This window comes from Euleptes europaea, chromosome 2 (assembly GCF_029931775.1).
Source record: "Euleptes europaea isolate rEulEur1 chromosome 2, rEulEur1.hap1, whole genome shotgun sequence".
NCBI lineage: Eukaryota > Metazoa > Chordata > Lepidosauria > Squamata > Sphaerodactylidae > Euleptes > Euleptes europaea.
The window spans coordinates 138,005,644-138,027,171 of record NC_079313.1 but is presented as its reverse complement, the minus strand read 5'-3'; the positions used below and the strand labels follow the sequence as shown (position 1 = coordinate 138,027,171).

The following is a 21,528-nucleotide window of genomic DNA, read 5'->3' as shown; positions in this document are numbered from 1 at the left end:
CCTCACAGGGTGTCTGTTGAGGGGAAGGGAAGGTGATTGTATGCCAGTTTGATTCTCCCTTAAGTGGTAGAGAAAGTCGGCATATAAAAAACAATTCTTCTTGTAAACAGGAATGCCTGGAGAGCCTCAACAGATGGAATAGGGATACAGGCTCACTTTCCCCCCTAGGACACCACCTCCCCTCCGCCTCCTGAGCATTGGGTAGAAGATCCTTTTCTCTCTCTCTCTCTCTCTCTCTCTCTCACACACACACACACACACACACACGCACACACACTTCCTTTCTCCAGCACAGCAACTCCACCTCTTTTATTTGGACAAAAATTTGTGTGCGTGAGGGTTGCCAACCTCCAGGTACTAGTTGAAAACAGACACCTCTGTGTAAATAGTAGTTACACTCAAATACACACAGAAAGGCAAACCAAAAATAATTACATGTGTACAGGTTTATTATGTATCATAGAATCATAGAGTTGGGACCTCCAGGGTCATCTAGTCCAACCCCCTGCACAATGCAGGAAATTCACAACTATCTTCAATGCAAACAACTTATGCATAATTACTTCAATGTAACATAGTATTCCAGTATCTACAAGTATCTATGTGGTTTCTTACCAGGAACTGACATGATGTGTACTCGGTATACAAGTTGAAGCCTGAAATGTGGCATTAGGAAGGTCCAGGAAGTACACAAGAATAATGCTATAGGATCAGACTGTAAGAAACCACACAGATGGATCAATGGTGCATGAAGGGGAACTGATGAAGAACTGAAACGGCCATCTTCTACCTTGATACTCACCTGTGGTACCTGCAATACAAGAAAAGAAATTTTACACCAAATTGTTGGTGTCCTTTTTGTGCTTACCTTGTAGATACTGGAACACTATGTAACATTGAAGTAATTATGATGCATAGGTTGTTTCCATTGAAGATACATAATACACCTGTACGCATGTAATTATTTTTGGTTTGCCTTTCTGTGTGTGTTTGAGTGTAACCTCCAGGTACTAGCTGGCGATCTCCTGCTATCTCGACTGATCTCCAGCCGATGGAGATTAGTTCCCCTGGAGAAAATGGCCGCTTTGGCCACTGGACTCTATGGCATTGAAGTCCCTCCCCTCCCCAAACCCCACCCTCCTCAGGCTTCGCCCCGAAAACCTCCCGCTGGTGGCGAAGAGGAACCTGGCAACCCTAGTGTGTGTGCTTGATTAGGGTTGCCAGCTCCGGGTTGGGAAATACCTGGAGGTTTTTGGGGTGGAGCCTGAGGAGGGCAGGGTTTGGGGAGGGATGTCAATGCTATAGAGTCCAATTGCCAAAGCACCATTTTCTCACGGAAAGTGATCTCTATTGGCTGGAGATCAGTTGCAATAGCAGGAGATCTCCAGCTAGTACCTGGAGGCTGGCAACCTTATGCTTGATGCAGAGGCTGCAAGCTGGCAACTCACCCCCGATTAAGTACGGGTTCTCGATATAACGCTGAGCCACATAATTCTCTACCGGAATGTCATCTTTCTGGTCATCTATGCGGACGCCGTCCTGTGGAAGAAATCACGGACCTGCTTAGTTGGCAAAGAGCAGGGCCTGCCTCCAAGGTTCTCCAGAACTTTTGTTCTTGCTAAGTGCTGGCAGATTTCACAACACTTGTGGTCAGGCTGGTCACTGCGTGAGACTTTCCCCTGAAATCAGACTTGGCGCCGACTCTGGAAAGAGTTGAGCCTTTGTCTGTGCTGTGAGCCTTTGTCTTTGCTCACTTGCTTAAGTTGTTCATGCGGTTTCTCTTACGGGCAGGTTTCAGTTGCCATTTCGTGGCGTTCTATTATACGAATAAGAGAAACATCAGATCACAGGCTCAGGGGCCAGGAGGGGGGCCATCAGATCCAAACGCAAGCCTGCCCCTCTACACCTAGGCATCCAGACCAGAGTGGACCACAGACAAGGAGCACGTACAACTCAGAAGCACTGCCGTGCAAAAGAATTCAACACTAGGTTATAATAATGTTATATACTATGTTCACTTCGAATTTCTATCAAACATGACAGTAATGTATAGAAACTGAAGTATTCATACAATATTTTATAAGCAATTGCACAGCAAGGCTTCTGACTGACTACGGGAGGTTTGACTGCCTGTGCAAAAATTTTTAAAATGTTGCTTTGGCAGCAGCTGCCACCACAGCACAAGGGTCTGCGCTGTGTGGCTGAAGTTAAGGTGTGGCAATCGTTTTGTGGCTGGCTCCGCCCCCTGCAGCGGCCATTTTGTGGCAGCCATTTTGTTGCTGCGCCCACCTCGCCGTGTCAGAATTCCAAATGTGCCAGCAGGCTCAGATAGGTTGGGGATCCCTGCCATCAGGTCTTAGGCCCACCCCCGCTCCCAGGTAGGATGACCTGTACCCTAACGCCCCCACCCAACCAAGCTGAGCAGAGAAGAGGAGCAGAGAAGGGGCGCCAGTCTCTAGCTGCTGACGCCCAAGCGTTGCTCACCCAGCAAAGCTTTAAGGCGGGCTGAGAGGTGAGAAGAAGGAGGCATCTCACCTTCCTCCAGTCAATCACATCCTTGAGCTTCCGGAAGAGAAAAATGCCTCTCCCTTGAGACCTGGCGACCTACAGGAGGGAGAGAAAAAGGTTACTCGTCCTCGATCGCTGGCACGGTCCCTCGCGTCCCACAGCAGGTTGTACATGCTGTGCTGAGTGGGCGCATGCTTTGGGCCTCCCGGCAAAGGACACCAGGGGGCTTTTTGGTCTGAAAGAGTTGGTGTGGGGCAGTGGTTCCCAAACGTCTTGGGCCACCGCCCCTTTGGTTCCCCAAACTCAACCCCAGCGCCCCTTACCTAGGGTTGCCAACCTCTAGGTACTGGGGGAGAAACAGGCATCTCTATACTAATACCAAAGGTTAAGAAAACAGTATAGGAGCGAAAAACATTTACAAACAAGGTGCAATTTGTACATTGTATGTTTATAGGAATCTCAGTAGCTTATATAAAAATTGCACCTTGTTTGTAAATGTTTTTCGCTCCTATACTGTTTTCCTAACCTCCAGGTACTGGCTGGAGATCTCCTGCTATTACAACTGATCCCCAGCCGACAGAAATCAGTTCCCCCGGAGAAAACGGCCGCTTTGACAATTGGACTCTATGGCATTGAAGTCCCTCCCCTCCCCAAACCCCACCCTCCTCAGGCTCCTCCCCAAAAACCTCCCACCGGTGGCGAAGAGGGACCTGGCAACCCTACCCCTACCCTATCCTATCAAAAGCATTTTTCAAAATAGGGGTTTGCATGACACACTAAGGAAGAGAATAACAATAAAATTTCAAAACAGTAACAATTGATTGAACATCTATTCAAAATCAAATTGAAACCTTTTAGTTGAAATTTATTCAACAAAACTGATGAACTTGATCCAGTGGTACCAGCTCTTCAAAGTGTGGGGGGAAATTCTGATAGTTTGCGCCAAGTTTGCCAGCATGGTGCAACAGCTTGAGCTATTGTAAATTAGTGAACAACACAGTTGAAGGGGCCCCACCTCTAGCGCCCCCTGCTGCCCCCTTGCCTCTTAGTGCCCCCCTAGGTCATCCCCCCCCCAGGGGATGGTACTGCCCACTTTGGGAACCACTGGTGTAAGGTAACAGATGGAGGGTTGGACTTGAACCAGAGCCAGGGAGATCCAATCCCCACGGACCTACAAAGTTCCCTGGGATGCCTGAGGCCAGTCACTACCTTTCAGCTAGACCTTTTCCAGAGAGCTGTTTTGAGGAGAAAAGGGACTAAACCCCTATGTTCGTCACCCTGATCCTCTGGGACGAAAAGGGGGATATAAATGTGATAGATATAAAGTGGGATATAAATGTATCTCAACAACGAAAGGGGGGGAACTTAACCCTAAAAACTACAGATTTAAATACCCTGAGGTCAAGAACAAATATACACAATAACATATAATTGCATTTTGTATTTTAATGGATTTAGACCACTGAAGAAGGCCACATGGCCAAAATGTGTTTGGTCTTAGTTTTGGTCTAATTGTTTGGTTGTAATTTCGTGTCTAATTCTGTTTTACGTTCACATTTTAAATAGAAATGGAGAGGCTGTAGTAGGGCTGAATACAAGTTGTTGATTTTTGTCTGTAATAAATTCATTAAACATCATTACAGAAGATCATTTGCAGTTAGTATTAATTTTGGCCCTTATGTATGTTTGTTCTTGATCTCAGGGCACTTAATTATGTAAATGTATCTCTCATTCCTGCATACTGTTTTTAATAGTTGTTTTGCTGGTTTTCATATATTTTAGCTCTGTTTGTCATTATTTTGAAGAAGGAGGGCCTATGGCCCAGTGGAAAAGCCTCTGCTTTGCATGAAGAAGGTCCCAAGTTCAATCCCCAGCATCTCCAGTTAAAAGGACCAGGCAATAGGTGATGTGAAAGACCCCTGCCTGAGACCCTGGAGAGCCACTGCCAGTCAGAGTAGACAACACTGACCTTGATGGCCTGATGGCCTGATTCAGTATAGGCAGCTTCATGAGTGGGGTGTGTGTGTGTGTTTTTTGTTAGTTTTAATGATTGTAAAATGTCATTTTATTGGGTATGTTTTTGACTTGCTAGCTGTCTTGGTGGCCCTCGAGAGGGCAGAAAGGTGGGATAGCCACTCTGAGCCTGGCTTTGACCGGGAAGAAATGGAAATAATAAATAAATAAATATACAAATGGAAATAATAAATAAATATACAATGTAAAATAAAACGATAAATATTAAGAAGAAGAGTTGGTTTTTACATGCCAACTTTCTCTACCACTTAAGGGAGACTCAAACCGGCTTACAATTGCCTTCCCTTCCCCTCCCCACAACAGACACCCTGTGAGGTGGGTGAGTCTGAGAGAGTGTGACTAGCTAGCCCAAGGTCACCCAGCTGGCTTCGTGTGGAGGAGAGGGGAAACAAATCCGGTTAACCAAGTTAGCCTCCGCCGCTCATGTGGAGGAGTGGGGAATCAAACCAGGTTCTCCAGATCAGAGTCCACCGCTCCAAACCACTGCTCTTAACCACTACACCATGCTTTACACCGATTAAGAGGAAAAAATGGCGAGATTTGGCTTTGGAATAAAGGAGGCAACAAGTATTGCAAACCAGTATGCCAAATAAAGTAAGTCTGCATATATAATTGATAGGGTTTCCAACCTCCAGGTACTAGCTAGAAATCTCCCACCATTACAACTCATCTCCAGCCAATAGAGATCAGTTCACCTGGAGAAAAATGGCCACTTTGCCAATTGGACTCTATGGCACTGAAGTCCCTCCCCTCCCCAAACCCCGCCCTCATCAGGCTCCACCCCCAAAATCTCCAGGTGTTTCCCAACCCGGAGCTGGCAACCCTAATAACCAAAGAGCATCATTTGAATTTCTATCTTCAAGCAGATCCTGGAGGCGTTTCTTGCTCTGGAGAGGGAGTAACTCTGCGGTTGCCCCTCCTGCAAAGATTTCTGCCCCTCCAGGGCCCTTCGGAGGCCTCAGCGATGAAGATTTCCGTGACGCCTCCAAAGGAGCAGCCTCGTTTTCTGAGCTGTCCCCAGATTTCCCAGCTGCAGCTCAGCAAAGACGCCCGGCTCCTCCCGCCGTCTCCCGGCCGCAGCTCTACAGCTGACGACGCTGTTTTATTTAGCAACATAAAAGCGAAATGCTTGATGGTGTGCCGGGATATAAAAGTTTTACAGGGAGGGCTTTGGGAGGGTAGCATTACTCATGAGTGGCAGCGCCACGGGTGAGTTATGCTGGCCGTCCCCGAGGAGAGCTGGTAAAATCTTTACGGCGCCGTGTGTTACCAGACTGTCTCTTCCTCGTTTCAGGCCAAAGTTCCCGTTGCTTTTGCAGGGAGTTGGGGAAAGTTTCTAAATGGGGCTGCCTTTTCGGAACTGTAAATGGAGGCCGTTGGAGTTATCCTTTGAGTACGTGCAGGCTAGGAAAGTATCCTAGCACTCACAAGTAGGGTTGGCAACCTCCAGGTACTAGCTGGAGATCTCCTGCTATTACAACTGATCTCCAGCCAATAGCAGTCAGTTCACCTGGAGAAAATGGCCGCTTTGGCAATTAGACTCTATGGCATTGAAGTCCCTCCCCTTCTCAAACCCCGCCCTCCTCAGGCTCCACCCCAAAATCCTCCCGCCAGTGGCGAAGAGGGACCTGGCAACCCTACTCACAAGCCAGGGCATGAGCGCAACATGTTCTCTGTTCTGGGTATCTGATACAGAGGTACACTGCTCTGACACAGGGAGGTTCCATTTAGCTATCACGGCTAATGGGTTCCAATAAACCATCCTTTTTGGAAGCCATCTGCCCCACTGGTGGCAAACACATTCTGGAAGCAGACTATACTTTGTGTGAAGACATAAGAACATAAGAAAAGCCCTGCTGGATCACACGAAGGCCCATCAAGTCCAGCAGTCTGTTCACACAGTGGCCAACCAGGTGCCTCTAGGAAGCCCCCAAACAAGACGACTGCAGCAGCACCATCCTGCCTGTGTTCCACAGCACCCAGTATAATAGGCCTGCTCCTCTGATCCTGGAAAGAATAGGGATGCATCATAACTAGCATCCATTTGTACTAATAGCCATGGACAGCCCTCTCCTCCAGGAATATGTCCACTCCCCTCTTAAAGCCCTCCAAGCTGGCAGCCATCACCCCATCCTGGGGCAAGGAGTTCCACAATTTAACTATGTGTTGTATGAAGAAATACTTTCTTTTATCCGTTTTGAATCTCTCACCATCCAGCTTCGGCAGATGACCCCACGTTCTGGTATTATGAGAGAGGGAGAAAAGCTTCTCCCTGTCCACTGTCTCCATACCATGCATAATTTTATAGACCTCTATCATATCTCCCCTTAACCGCCTTCTTTCTAAACTAAACAGCCCTAAGCGTTTCAATTGTTTCTTGCTCTAGCCCTCTGATCATTTTGTTGCTCTTTTCTGCACTTTCTCAAGCTCTGCAATATCCTTTTTGAGGTTTGGTGACCAGAAATGTACACAGTATTCCAAGTATGGTCTTACCACAGATTTGTACAACGGCAGTATGATAGCAGCAGTTTTATTCTTTATTCCTTGTCTAATTATGGCCAGCATGGAATTTGCCTTTTTCATAGCAGATGCACGCTGGGTTGACATCTTCATTGAGCGATCCACGACCACCCGAAGATCCCTTTCTTGATCTATCACTGCCAGCACAGATCCCATCAGTGTATATGTGAGGTTGGGATTTTTTGCCCCAATATGCATCACTTTACACTCCTTTCTCAACCCAAATTCTCTTTCTTTCCCCCTGTTCTTAGACCAAGGTCTTGAACAATTAAATAAGACCCATCTCTAAAATCACCTCCCTTCGTCTCTTCTCTGCAGCCTCCAAAAAATGAGCAACAAAATAAGTATGGTGGGGGGTCAGAGTCCTCTAAGAGGAACTGAACCTTTTGCTCCAAAGTTGCTCGAGAAGATGTGTACCAAAATGTAATCCATTTTAGCCTACTGTAAGTTGGTATACGTAAGGACAATGCAAAAGGATACGTGCCAAGGAGTACACTGAGTGAAGAGGGCAGGGGACACAGCCAGCCTGAAAAAGGGATCTTTAGCATACACCAAACTCACTTAAAGTAGAATCTTTCCAGAAAGATCCTATCACAAGTTTTGGGAGAAAATGCAACAAAGTCCAGGGAAAACCCATAAGGCAGACGGCTACATAACAAACTCCCCCCCCCCCAAAAAGCTCCCATTTGTGGGGGGAAAGGCATGGAAGCAACCCCCATGTGGAAGCAACCAGAGCCAGCCTGCTACATCAGCTCTCAAAAGGAAATGCTGAAATGGCATGTTAGCAGAATTGTTTAAAATATCTGGATAATTCCCAAGGAGCGTTCTAAGACACAGAAGAGAATAAGAGCAATCTAAGGAACTGCCGTCGTGCTCAGTCTAGTGAACACCAAAATATCCCAGGCACTATAAAGTGCCAGAAATAGCAGCTGGAAAGCAGAAAAGTAATTCCTTGGGGGAGGGGAGGCGGGCAGGAATGCAAAATGGCAGAGCTGTGAAATGGCTTCTCAAGGCAAGAGATGGTTTGCCATTGCCTGCCTCTCCATAGCAACCCTGGGCTTCCTTGGTGGTCTCCCATCCAAGGACTAAGCAAGGATGACCCTGCTTAGCTTCTGAGATCTGATGAGATCAGTCTAGCACCAGGACGGCGCTCTAGCACTTGCCCCAAACTCATTGCTTTCCATAGAGTTTTGGGGAGAATGACAGAGCGTCCTCCCTTCATGCTTTTGCACTGTGCCGGAAGTGATGTCATCACGCCTGGATGCAAATCGCTTCCCCCTCCTTCGGCCAGCGTGCTCCTCCCCCCGCCAAACAGCTGAGCGTTGGCTGGCAGCCGCAGGAATCCCCAGGAGATGGCCCCCCATTAGCGGGAACCGGGGAACCCTACGTGGCAGCCGTTTTATAGTTGCGCCCACCACCCTGTGTCAGGACTCCAAAGGAGCCCGCAAGCTCAAAAGAAGTTGGGGACCCCAGTTTTAAAGAGAAACAACATTTATCAGGGCAGAGGTTTTCAGAAACCACAAGTCAGAGCAAGTGGGGCTCTCACACTGGTGACCCTGCCTGCCACATATGTCCACCCTCCAGGTACTAGCTGGAGATCTCCTGATATTACAACTGATCTCCAGCCGAGAGAGATCAGTTCCCCTGGAGAAAATGGCCCCTGTGGCAATTGGACTCTTATGGCATTGAAGTCCCCCCCTCTCCAAACCCCCCTCTCTTCAGGCTCCACCTCCAAAACCTCCAGATGTTTCCCAACCCGAAGCTGGCAACCCTATGTGAGGCTCTTCTCCATGTTCCTCCATCTTCAGTAGGTTGCCAGGCAGGACAGGGCCTTTTCTAGAGTTGCCAACCTCCAGGTACTAGCTGGAGATCTCCTGCTACCGTGTTTCCCCGAAAATAAGACATACCCATAAAATAAGCCGTAGCAGGATTTCCAAGCATTTGCACAATATAAGCCATACCCGAAAATAAGACATAGGGATAGGCGTGGCTAGAGAGAGACTAAACTCCCCTGAGCCCCGCCCTCCGTGGGCCGTTGGGCTCAGTCTTCCCCTGTTCCCACGCTCGGGCCCCGACCTCCCAGGGGGCGATCACTCCCATTCCCCGTCTTCTCCCCACTCCCCTCTCCCACCGACGGCTCCCCCCGCGATCTGCCGCCACTTGTGGTGGACTCCCGCTCCCCCGCTGGAACGCGGGGCCGAGCTTTGGCTTCTGTCGGGTCCCCCGGGTTGTCCCCCCACCCCCAGGACCCGTGCCGTCTGCCTTGCGCCAGCCCACTTCCCGCCGAGGTGCAAGGTCGGCGCTCGGCCTCCCCCCGTTTCCCCCTCCGGCTCTGCATCCACCCGCACCGCCGGCGGGCTCGGCCACCCTTGCCCCCTCTTCCCCCCGGCCTGGTAAGTGGGGTTGCCTCCCCAGGCATTGGGGTTCTCCCAGAGGGTCCCCCGGTGTGGGGGTGAGGCGCAGTTCCGAGGGTCCGCCCCAGGTCGCGGACTCGGGACACATACCATACTTATGGTAATAAAAAATAAGACATCCCCCGAAAATAAGGCATAGTGTGTCTTGTTGAGGAAAAATAAATATAAGACAGTGTCTTATTTTCAGGGAAACACGGTAGTACAACTGATCTCCAGCCGATAGAGATCAGTTCCCCTGGAGAAAATGGCCACCTTGGAAATTGGACTCTATGGCATTGAAGTCCCTCCCCAAACCCCGCCCTCATCAGGCTCCGCCACCAAAACCTCCCACCGGTGGCGAAGAGGGACCTGGCAGCCCTATACAGGTCTCTTGCCGGCCAAGCACAGCTCTGGGGCCTCATGACAGCCATCTTGCCGGAATCTGCCTCTGAAATCCCGGAATCCCATCCATCCATCCCACGCCCACGCCGCCCCGTGATAAAGCCAGCTTTTCCGAGCCTTGCAGGACGTGAGATATTGGGCTGTTAAAACGTCTCTGGCTGAGGCTCGTAAATTACCTTTCCAGTTTTAAGGCCTGCATATTTTTCTCCCAGCAAAACGTTTTGTAAGGAAAAGAAAGAAATATTTTTATTGCAGGCTTTTTCAGGAGGTTTTTTTTCTCCCCCTCGTTCAAGTGGCGGCTGCTTGAAAGATGCATAGCTCTCGGCCCTGCAGGAGCCATTGAGGACGAGATTGTATATATATTTATTCATTTGAAATGTTTTTATGCAGTCTTTCTATCCGATTAGGGTCCCCAAGGCAGGGAGAGGGGTGTGTGTGGGGGAGGGGTTTTTTGCTGGACCCAACCCCCCCCTCCTCCAAAAGATGGTCCATGTGCTCTGTGACTGGCTTACAAGCCAAGCGGTTCTGTATTTCTGTTGATTGCAGTACTAGAATCATAGAATAGAATCATAGAGTTGGAAGGGACCACCAGGGTCATCTAGTCCAACCCTGCACAATGCAGGAAATTTACAACTACCTTCCCCCCCACACACACCCAGTGACCCCTAGAAGATGGCCAAAATGCCTTCTCTCTCATCATCTGCTTAAGGTCATATAATCAGCATTGCTGACAGATGGCCATCTAACCTCTCTTTAAAAACCTCCAGGGAAGGAGAGCTTACCACCTCCTGGAGAAGCCTGTTCCACTGAGGAACTGCTCTAACTGTTAGAAAGTTCTTCCTAATGTCTAGATGGAAACTCTTGATTTAATTTCAACCCGTTGGTTCTGGTCTGACTTTCTGGGGCAGCAGAAAACAACCATCCTTTCTATGACAGCCCTTCAAGTACTTGAAGATGGTTATCATATCCCCTCTCAGTTGTCTCCTCTTCTGGCTAAACATACCCAGCTCCTTCAACCTTTCCTCATAGGACCTGGTCTTCAGACCCCTCACCATCTTTGTTGCCCTCCCCCTGGACACGTTCCATCTTGTCTACATCCTTCTTAAATTGCTAATTAATTAATTAAATTTCCTCATAGGACTTTCCTCATAAGATGGGCCGTGTGCTCTGTGACTGGCTTACAGGGCAAGCTGTTGTATTTCTGTTGACTGCAGTACTCATCAGCTTTGGGAGCACAGAGTGATATAGGTGGTCAGCTGCCTGCTCATCTAGGTGGGCCGGTGAGCCAATTAAAGACAGAGGCCAGGAGCAATGTCCTTTCCCGGTCCCCCTTTCCATGTGTCGTTTATGGAGATGTGAGTGGAATAAAGAAAGGATAGAAGAAACCTGCCCTGACCAGAATGGCCCAGGCTAGCCCGATCTCAGAAGCTAAGCAGGGTTGACCCTCCTGGGCAGACTCGTGCTCAAACCTGGTTTACTACAAACTTTTTAGGAAGAGCATTTGTTGTGATAGAACGTATCCCTTCAAGATACTCCCTTATATTAGTCTAGTGGGTTATCTGTTCTTGTAGGCTATCCGGGCTGTGTGACCATGGTCTTGGTATTTTCTTTCCTGTTTCGCCAGCAGCTGTGGCAGGCATCTTCAGAGTAGTAACACTGAAGGACAGGGTCTTTCAGTGTCAAGTGTGTAGGAAGAGTAATATATAGTCAGAAGTGGGTTGGGTTTGAGCTGAGTCACCCTGTCCTTCAGTGTTACTCCTCTGAAGATGCCTGCCACAGCTGCTGGCGAAACGTCAGGAAAGAAAATACCAAGACCACAGTCACACAGCCCGGATAGCCTACAAGAACCGATGAACTCTGACCGTGAAAGCCTTCGACAATATCTAGTGGGTTAATTTGAAGATCTTCAGCTAGCAGGGGCTTGAATGAACCTGTTGCAAATCATTCCTTAGATTAAAGCTGGTTGAACTACTCATTTTTTGGTCTCTATTTTGAAGAAGAAAAGTTGGTTTTTATACCCCGCTTTTCTCTACCTTTAAGGAGTCTCAAACCAGCTTACCATCACTTTCCGCTCCCCTCCCCACAACAGACACCTTGTGAGGTAGGTGGGGCTGAGAGAGCTCTAAGAGAGCTGCGACTAGCCCAAGGTCACCCAGCTGGCTTCGTGTGGAGGAGTGGGGAAACAAACCCGGTTCAGCAGAATATCCTCTGACACTCATGTGGAGGAGTGGGGAACCAAACCCGGTTCTCCAGATTAGAATCCACTGCTCCAAACCACCACTCTTAACCACTACACCACGCTGGAACCCAGGATCATTACAACACCATCCAAGCTTGTTAGCACACTGTCTGGGTGCAAAGGGGCATACTTCTGAATCTGGAAGGTCCTCCCGCCACCCACATTGGTACCATTTTCCATCCTTCATCCCTTCATGCCTGCAATTTTCCATCCTTCATCCCTTCATACCCTGTCGAACCACTGGAGGGTTCCTCCAGGTGGTGGCTGGAGATCTCCCGCTATTACAACTGATATCCAGGCGACAGAGATCAGTTCCCCCAGAGAAAATGGCCGCTTTGGCAATTGGACTCTATGGCAATGAGGTCCCTCCCCTCTCCAAACCCCACCCTCTTCAGGCTCCACCCCCAAAATCTCCAGGTATTTCCCAACCTGGAGCTGGCAACCCTAGCAATGCATGAAGAACAGAAAGCCTTTGCCATGTGCACAAAGCCTCTGTGGAACTTTATCTGATGACGGGAGCTTTGACTCTCAAACATTCATACCCTAGAAATCTTGTTGGTTTCTAAGGTACTACTGGCTTTGAATCCAGCTCTTCTACTGCAGACCAACACGGCTGAAACCTAGGGTTGCCAACCTGGTACTAGCTGGAGATCTCCTGCCATTACAACTGATCTCCAGCCTATAGAGATCAGTTCACCTGGAGAAAATGGCCACTTTGGCAATTGGACTCTATGGCATTGAAGTCCCTCCCCTCCCCAAACCCCGCCTTCCTCAGGCTCCACCTCAAAAACCTCCCACTGGTGGCAAAAAGGGACCTGGCATCCCTAATGAAACCTGATTAGTCAAACAAAAGAGATGAGAAGCCTGAAACCAAAGATCTGCCTGGTGATTTCAAGTCATTATGGCCTTCCTCATCTCCCCAGTTTATGGCCATGAACCTCTGCCCTTTCTGTTTCTAGCTGTCCTTCCCCTTAGACTAGGGTTCCCAGGTGCCTGCAATGGCGGGCAATCTCCCGGTGTTTCCCGCTTCTGGCCACCCACACTCAAGCTGTTTGGCAGGCAGAAGAAGACCGGCCAAAAAGGAGAGGAGTGATCTGCATCTCTGCACGATGAAGTCACTTCCAACAAGATGCAGAAGCGCTGGCATTACACTGGGGGTGGGGGCAGAGGCTCTTATCACTCTCCCCAAAACTCTATGGAAACCACAGAGTTTTTCAGCAAGTGCTAGAGCGTCCCCCCCGTGTGATGCCAGCACTTCCATGTTGCGCCGGAAGTGATGTCATCGTGCAGGGACACAGATCGCTGCCCCCTATACCGGCCTCCCAAAAGATCCCTCCAGTTGCTAGGAGGGGTCTGGCAACTCTACCTCAGACCCCTCCCTGTGCCTTCCTCCTCCTCCTCATCTGTTTGGACCATTTCCTATACCAATCATCCTTTCGCAGATCTTCCTGCTGCCCTTGGGTTGCTCCTCTCCCAGGCCCTTCTGCCTGCCAAGTCCCTCTCCAGGATTAAAGCAGCTCAGCCAATGGCAACCAGGGGCTCTTTGGATTGCCCAATCCTTCTGTGACAGGCAAGCAGCTGAGCCAATCATTTCAAGACCCTTCACCACTACTGCCAACACCACAAAAAAACTCTCAATACACTCCAGAATCTCTTTTCTATCTCATCCCCTAATGAGGCGACAACAATATATTCCAATATTTGTGGGCATAAAAGGTGGGATTTCAGGGTGCACAATTTGCAACGTGCAATTTATATGTTTGTGCAGTTCGAGGCCAAATCTTGCCTGCAGCAAAGAAACAAAGGTGTTGTAATGATCACAAAGCCCTTCTAAGATGTGTAATGCCAAGAAGATGTTTAAGATTAGTTCTTAATTCATGAGTGCCTATCACCTCAAAGGGATGGGCTATACATTCAGAGATATTAAACAGCATGCAGTGGAAGTCCCTTCCTACCACACCTCCTGCGACCTGCATCCTTTTCCACCTGTAGACACAATGTTGGCAACTATAACTTAAATATACATATATATGTTTGTATATATTAGTCCTGTTTAGCATTTCCTGGTTTGCTCCACATGCTAATTGAGGACGTGGGCCCAAATCGTCTTAATGCAAGGTTTCTTGTTGGCAATTAACGCAAATTATCATTTGTAGACTTAGATAATCGCCGGCTGTTATCCTCCTGGCAGTAATTCACAAGCTAGTTTGCATAATTGCCTCCCTTTCCCCTGCTCGGAAACCCCCACCCCTTATTTGCTCCATCTGTGGTGGAGTACTGGGAAGCGGCTGGGGCCGGCTTTCATCTGCCCAGCAAAAGACCTCTCCCGCTGAGCGCCTCCCGGATGGGTGTTAGAGGCAATTATGCTGGGTGGTGAAGGAGTCACGATGTCCGCCCATCATCTGGAGGCAGCACAGCGCTTCCTCGGCTCGGCTCAGTGTCTTGCCAGCCTCCAAAAGAGGAAGAGCGCTTCCTGCTATCCTGAGGAGGCGAGCCAGTGGAATCAAGGATAACCCACAGGAAAATCTCATTTCTCTTGGAAAGGGGCAAAAGAATAAGGTACCCAAAAGGTAAGGAATCAACATGAAATCATGGGCTAATATTGATACAAGTGATTTTGTGAATAATATATAATACATTTAATACACAAAATTAATGTAAACATAAACCACTTGTATGTAGCCCTGTTCTAGCCTCTATGTATCTGTGCTGAACATGCCAAATAAACGTAAAAACACGAAATTACAACAGTGTGACAATATACCCAAACAGTAAATAAATAAATACATTTATTCACGGCAAAAGCCAGAATAGACCCAAACAATATCACAGCTCAGACCGTAAGGATTGCAATTTTCTTATACATTCATGTACTTTCAAAATGGCATAGAATTGTATTATTCGGACCACTGAAGAAAGCTTCATAGCCGAAACGCATATGGTCTGGGCTGTGATATTGTTTGGGTATATTGTCACACTGTTGTAATTTTGTGTTTTTATGTTTATTTGGCATGATCAGCACAGATACATAGAGGCTAGAACAGGGCTACATACAAGTGGTTTATATTTACATTAATTTTGTGTTTGTATTAAATTTATTATATATTATTCACAAAACCACTTGTATCAATATTAGCCCATGATTTCATGCTTCCTTACCTTTTGGGTACCCTGTTCTAGTTTTTTAGGGTTAAGGTCCCCCCCTTTTTTTGTTGTTGTTGCTATAAGGAGCGAAAGAAGCCAGCAACTTGCTAGATGCTGCTTTCATTTTGATCCGATCGTGCCTACATCCCCTAGCCAGGTGGTGATGCTTTGCTCAGGCATTGCTCAGAGCCAGGGCCCTTAACCTCAGGAAGGGGAAGCTGCTGAGTTAGGGTTGCCAGGACCCCCCTCTCCATCGGCGAGAGGCTTTTGGGAGCGGGGCTGGGGCGATCACATGCACGGCCGCGATCACGTCAATTCCGGGTTGACTCCCAGAAGCGCCACATAGCCGCGGCCACTTTAGCACTCAAACCCCACAAACGCTGGCATTTGGGGGGTTTGAGTGCTAAAGCAGCTGCAGCAATGCAGCGCTTCCGGGGGTCAACCCGGAAGTGACGTGATCACGGCCGCGCGTACATGCAATTTCTGCTCCAGAGAAGCTCGGTGGATTGGTGGGCAATTGCCCTCCGAAACCACCCACCTGGCAACCCTATGCTGAGTAGATGCAGACTTGATCTCAATTGGGACTAAAAACACAAGTCATGTAAGGCCTTTGGGTGCTAGTCTGTAGCAGCAAAACCGAAGAGAATCCCAGCGGCACCCGGAAGACTAACAAAATCTATTCCACTTTAAGTTTTGTTAACAATAACAATTAACAATTTTAAAAGAGCAAGAATCCAGTAGCGCCTTAAAGACTAAAAAAAATTCTGGCGGTGCATGAGTTTTCGTGAGTGACAGACATTTTGTTAGTCTTTAAGATGCTATTGGACTCTTGCTCTCTTCTACTGCTACAGACAGACTAACAGGGCTACCCATCACAAATTAACAATTTGAGCTACGCAGATGACTCCCCATTACTGGCAGAAAATAGTGAAGACTTAAATTAACTACTAAAGGTAAAGGTCCCCTGTGCAAGCTTTTGGGACCTATGCAAGCACCGGGTCATTTCTGACCCATGGGGTGATGTCACATCCCGACATTTACTAGGCAGACTTTGTTTATGGGGTGGTTTGCCAGTGCCTTCCCCAGTCATCTTCCCTTTACCCCCAGCAAGCTGGGTACTCATTTCACCGACCTCGGAAGGATGGAAGGCTGAGTCAACCTTGAGCCGGCTACCTGAAACCGACTTCTGTCGGGATCGAACTCAGGTTGTGAGCAGAGCTTGGACTGCAGTACTGCAGCTTACCACTCTGCACCATGGGAGAAAGTGCCAAAGCAGGATTACAGCTGAACATCAAGAAGACAAAAGTAATGACTACTGAGGAATTGCACAAGTTTAAGTTTGACGATGAAACTTAAATTGTTCAAGATTTTCAATTCCTTGGCTCCATCATCAACCAAAAGGAAGACTGCAACCAAGAAATCAGAAGGCAATTGAGACTGGGAAAGGCAGCCATGAAGGAGCTAGAGTTAGGAGTTAGGACGTGTCGTTGGCGACCAAGATCAATACTATATTCAGTACTATAGTATTTTCCATTACTACCTATGGATGTGAAAATTGGACAATGAAAAAAGCTGACAGGAAGAAAGTTAATTCATTTGAAATATGGTATCAGGGGAGACATTTACAGTTATCGTGGACTGCCAAAAAGCCATATAAATGGGTTCCAGATCAAATCAAGCCTGAACTTTTCCTAGAAGCTAAACTGAGGCTACTGTACTTTGGTCCCATTATGAGAAGACAAGAGTCACTGGGAAAGACAACAATGCCAGGAACAGTTAAAAGCAGCAGGAAGAGAGGGAGACCCAACAAGAGATTGATTGACTCTATAAAGGAAGCCACAGCCCTCAATTTGCAAGATCTGAGCAAGGCTGTCAAAGATAGGACATTTAGGAGGACTTTCATTCATAGGGTCGCCATGAGTCGGAAGCGACTTGATGGCACTTAACACACAAAAATTCATCAGATGAAGTAAGCCCTGACTTATAGTCTACTGGAATAAATGTGGTTAGTCTTTAAGGTGTCACACGACTTCTGTTTTGTTGGGCTTTATACAGTCTCTCAAAGAGAATCTGATGGGTGGGGAGACATGATAGAGGTCTATAAAATTATTCATGGTATGGAGAGAGTGGACAGGGAGAAGCTTTTCTCCCTCTCTCATAATACTAGAATGCGGAGTCATCTGCTGAAGCTAGAGGGTGAGAGATTCAAAACAGATACAAGGAAGTATTTCTTCACACAACGCATCCCTGCCCCAGGATGTGGTGATGGCTGCCAACCTGGAAGGCTTTAAGAGGGGAGTGGACATGTTCATGGAGGAGAGGGCTGTCCATGGCTACTAGTCAAAATGGATACTAGTCATGATGCATCCCTATTCTCTCCAGGATCAGAGGAGCAGGCCTGTTATATGAGGTGCTGTGGAACACAGGCAGGGTGCTGCTGCTGCAGTCATCTTGTTTGTGGGCTTCCTAGAGGCACCTGGTTGGCCGCTGTGTGAACAGACTGCTGGACTTGATGGACCTTGGTCTGATCCAGCAGGGCCTTCCTTATTTTCTTATGAAAGTCCCTGGGAACCCCTCCCAATGTCCCGTAAGGATGAGGTGCATAAGCAGGGGCAGCTCCTTGTAAGCAGGGGCAGCTGCTGAGGGTCCCAAAAGGTGCCTGAGGCTGGTGATGGACTAGATGAGCACTAATAAACTGAAACTCGACTCAGGCAAGCTGGAGGCAGGGATAACAGGTCAGCTGGAGCCCTTTCTAGGTGGAGTTGCTCTTCTACCACGTGGTGGTACTACAGTTCGGCTCCTGAATGCTCAGGTGGCATCCTTGGCCTGAAATGACTTTTTCCAATTTGGGCCGATCTGCCAGCTAAGCCCTTTTCTGCAAAAGAATTACTTGGCCTTCGTCGTCCATGCTTTGCTAATTTCTGGACTGCAACATGCTCTCTGTAGAATTGCCTTTCAAAATGCATTCAGACACTGCAGCTGCTCCAGAACTGGTGTTGCCCGATAAAAGCCTGAAAGGGTCTGGGAAAAGGACAGCTGAAGAACTGTCTGCCCACATGATGAAGTCTTGATCACAGACCCTGGTTCAGGCACCCCCAACATACAAAGGGAAGGAAGGGGGCGATTAGGGACAGGGCCTTTCCCCAGTGGCACCCAAACTTTAGATCTCCCTGTCAGCCTTCTTCATTGTCCAACTTTCACACCTATACATAGTAATGGGAAATACTACGGGATGAACTATCTTGATCTTGGTCACCAGCAACACATACTTATACTTACAGATCTCCACTTCTATTCTACTGTGTCTGACGAAGGGAGCTTTGACTCTTAAAAGCTTAAACCATTAAGCTCTTCCTGGTCTCTGAGGTGCTACTGGACTCAAATCTAACTGTTCTACTGCAGACCAACACGGCTAACCTCTGAAACAGATAAAAGGAAGTATTTTTTCACACAACGCATAGTTAAATGGTGGAACTCCCTGCCCAGGGATGTGGTGATGGCTGCCAACTTGGAAGGCTTTAAGAGGGGAGTGGACATACTCATGGAGGAAAGGGGTATTCATGGCTATTAGTTATAATGGATACTAGTCATGCTGCATGCCTATTCTCTCTAGTACCAGAAAAGCATGCCTATTATATTAGGTGCTGTGGAACACAGATGGGATGGTGCTGCTGCAGTCATCTTGTTTGTGGCTTCCTAGAGGTACCTGGTTGGCCACTGTGTGAACAGACTGCTGGACATGATGGGCCTTGGTCTGATCCAGTAGGGCCTTTCTTATGTTCTTATGAAACTATCCTTATACTTAAGAATCTTTTTTAGCTCCTTCATGGCTGCCCTTCCCAGTCTCAATTGCCTTCAGATTTCTTAGTTGCAGTCTCCCATTTGGTTGATGACAGAGTCAAGGAAAACCTTGAACAATTTCAATTTCTTCATCGTCAACCTTAAACTTGTGTAATTCCCCAGTACTCATTACTTTTGTCTTCTTGATGTTTCGCTGTAATCCTACTTTGGCACTTTCTGCTTTTACCTTCATCAGGAGTCGTTTCACGTCTTCACTATTTGCTGCCAGTAATGTGGTATCATCTGCATATCTGAAATTGTTAATGTTCCTTCCACCAATTTTCATTCCACCTTCATCTAAATCTAATCCAGGTTCCTTTTGATATGTTCTGCATACAGATAGAACAGACAGGGAAATAACATATATCCTTGTCTTACATCTTTGCAATTGGAAACCATTCTGTTTCTCCATATTCTGTCCTAACAGCAGCCTTTTGTCCAGAGTACAGGTTGCACATGAAAACAATCAGATGCTGTGACATACCCATTTCTTTTAAAACCAACCGTATTTTGTCATGATCCACACAGTCAAAAGCTTTGATATAATCTATGAAACACAAGCTGATTTTCTTCTGAAATTCTCTTGTATGCTCCAGTAACCAATGTAAATTTGTAATATGACCTCTAGTGCCTCTTCCTTTTCTGAATCCAGCTTGAACACCTGACATTTCTTATTCCATATATGGTACAGTCTTGCATGTGTCAGGAGCAGGCCTGTTCTCGACGATTCTGGGCTCCTCGGCTCCTCTGAGTTGTTTTGGCTTTCTCGCAGCTTCTCACAGCTGCCTCGCTTTGCTCGTCTCGGCCAAGGACTGTTGTTCTAACGAACACTTTATCTCGGACATTCCTCTCCCGTGGGAGACTGAGTTACTATGCCAACCTGCCATATCAGCTATGCTAATATATATTACTGTTTTGCGCCAACCAGCCATTCTTGGCTTAGTTAGTATGCAAGCTCTGTTTACCCGCTTGATTTCCAATAAAGTCAACTTGCCTTAGGACCACCTGTCTGGGTTGTTGCTTTTGGGGATTCTATGGGCCAAGGGCTCACAGCATGTAAAATTTTCAGCATCACTTTACACAAGTGATAAATTAATGTGATTTGTGAAATAGTTGCTGCAGTCTTTGACGTCTCCTTTTTTTGGAATTGGAATGTAAATTGGGATGAACTGGTTCAAATCATTCCTCATGGATCGGACTCAAAGGGTTGCTGTGGGAGACCAGTCATCATCAGTGTGGGAGCTAACCTGTGCAATTCCACAGGGTGCAATCCTATCCCGCATGCTTTTCAGTCTCTATGTAAAGCCCTTAGCAAAAATCATTCGTAGCTTTGGGGCTGGATATCATCAATATACAGATGTTACCCAGCTCTACATATCGTGATGAAAATCCACTGGTGATGTGGGAGAAGCCCCGAGTAACTGCCTGGCTGCTGTAGTAAATTGGCTAAGAGTGAACCAATTGAAACTAAACCCTGACAAGACAGAGGTAATGCTGGTCGGGAAGGTGGAGATCTTGAAGGCCATTGTGCTCCCCACTTTCAGCTGAACTTCAGATGTTCTGAAGAAGTGAGCTGTGGCTCACGAAAGCTCATACCCTACCAGAAAATATTCTTGTTAGTCTTTAAGGTGCTACTGGACTCTTGCCCTTTTCTACCCATATATGATCCTTCTCTGCCCCCCCCCCACCTGACAGAACAGCCTGCCTGGCGAGAGAGTTAGCGTGGTGTAGTGGTTAAGAGTGGTGGTTTGGAGCGGAGGACTCTAATCTGGAGAACCGGGTTTGATTCCCCACTCCTCTACATGAGTTGCAGAGGCTAATCAGGTGAACTGGGTTGGTTTCCCCACTCCACATGAAGCCAGCTGGGTGACCTTGGGCTAGTCACAGCTCTCTTAGAGCCCTCTCAGCCTCACCTACCTCACAGGGTGTCTGTTGTGGGGAGGGGAAGGGAAGGTGATTGTAAGCCCGTTTGATTCTTCCTTAAGTGGGAGAGAAAGTAGGCATATAAAAACCAGCTCTTCTTCTCCCCCACTCATGGCTTTCCGCAAAATATGCAATGCGATGGGGCATTCAGGGGACTATTTACATATGCAGTTAATGCCTGCTTGCTTGTGACCCCAGCTGCAGTGATGGGGCAAAGAAGAGTATCCCAGTTGAGAAGAGAAAGCCTTCTGCACATACTCTGAGGCACTAAGAGAAATAGCATCACCTTAAAAGAGAAAAACATTTTCTAAGGAAAGCAAAAAGTGCTTTCCAGAGCCTGAAATTCACCTTTGTTTTTACACTCTACCCTTCCCCATCATACAAAACATCCTAGTAAGGAGTCACTGGAAAGCAAAGTGAGCCACTCGATCAAGGACTGGATCGACCTGCAGGTGGGTGCCGCCTTCAGCAGAACTAGAAAAATAAACGCTGATTTCTTTTGAGGGAGTATAACAATGCTTGGTA

General features: G+C 47.6%; 1 protein-coding gene across 1 annotated transcript in view; it reads right to left on the bottom strand.

Annotated features, from left to right (window-relative positions):
• Positions 1-21,528, bottom strand: part of TTLL9 (tubulin tyrosine ligase like 9) — a 51,272-nt gene that overhangs the window by 7,752 nt on the left and 21,992 nt on the right. Inside the window, exons 6-7 of the mRNA XM_056843957.1 lie at positions 2,536-2,604; positions 1,449-1,539 (exon numbers count right to left, since the gene is read on the bottom strand). Coding sequence (XP_056699935.1) covers positions 1,449-1,539; positions 2,536-2,604 — 160 coding nt within the window. The remainder of the gene's footprint in view (positions 1-1,448; positions 1,540-2,535; positions 2,605-21,528) is intronic.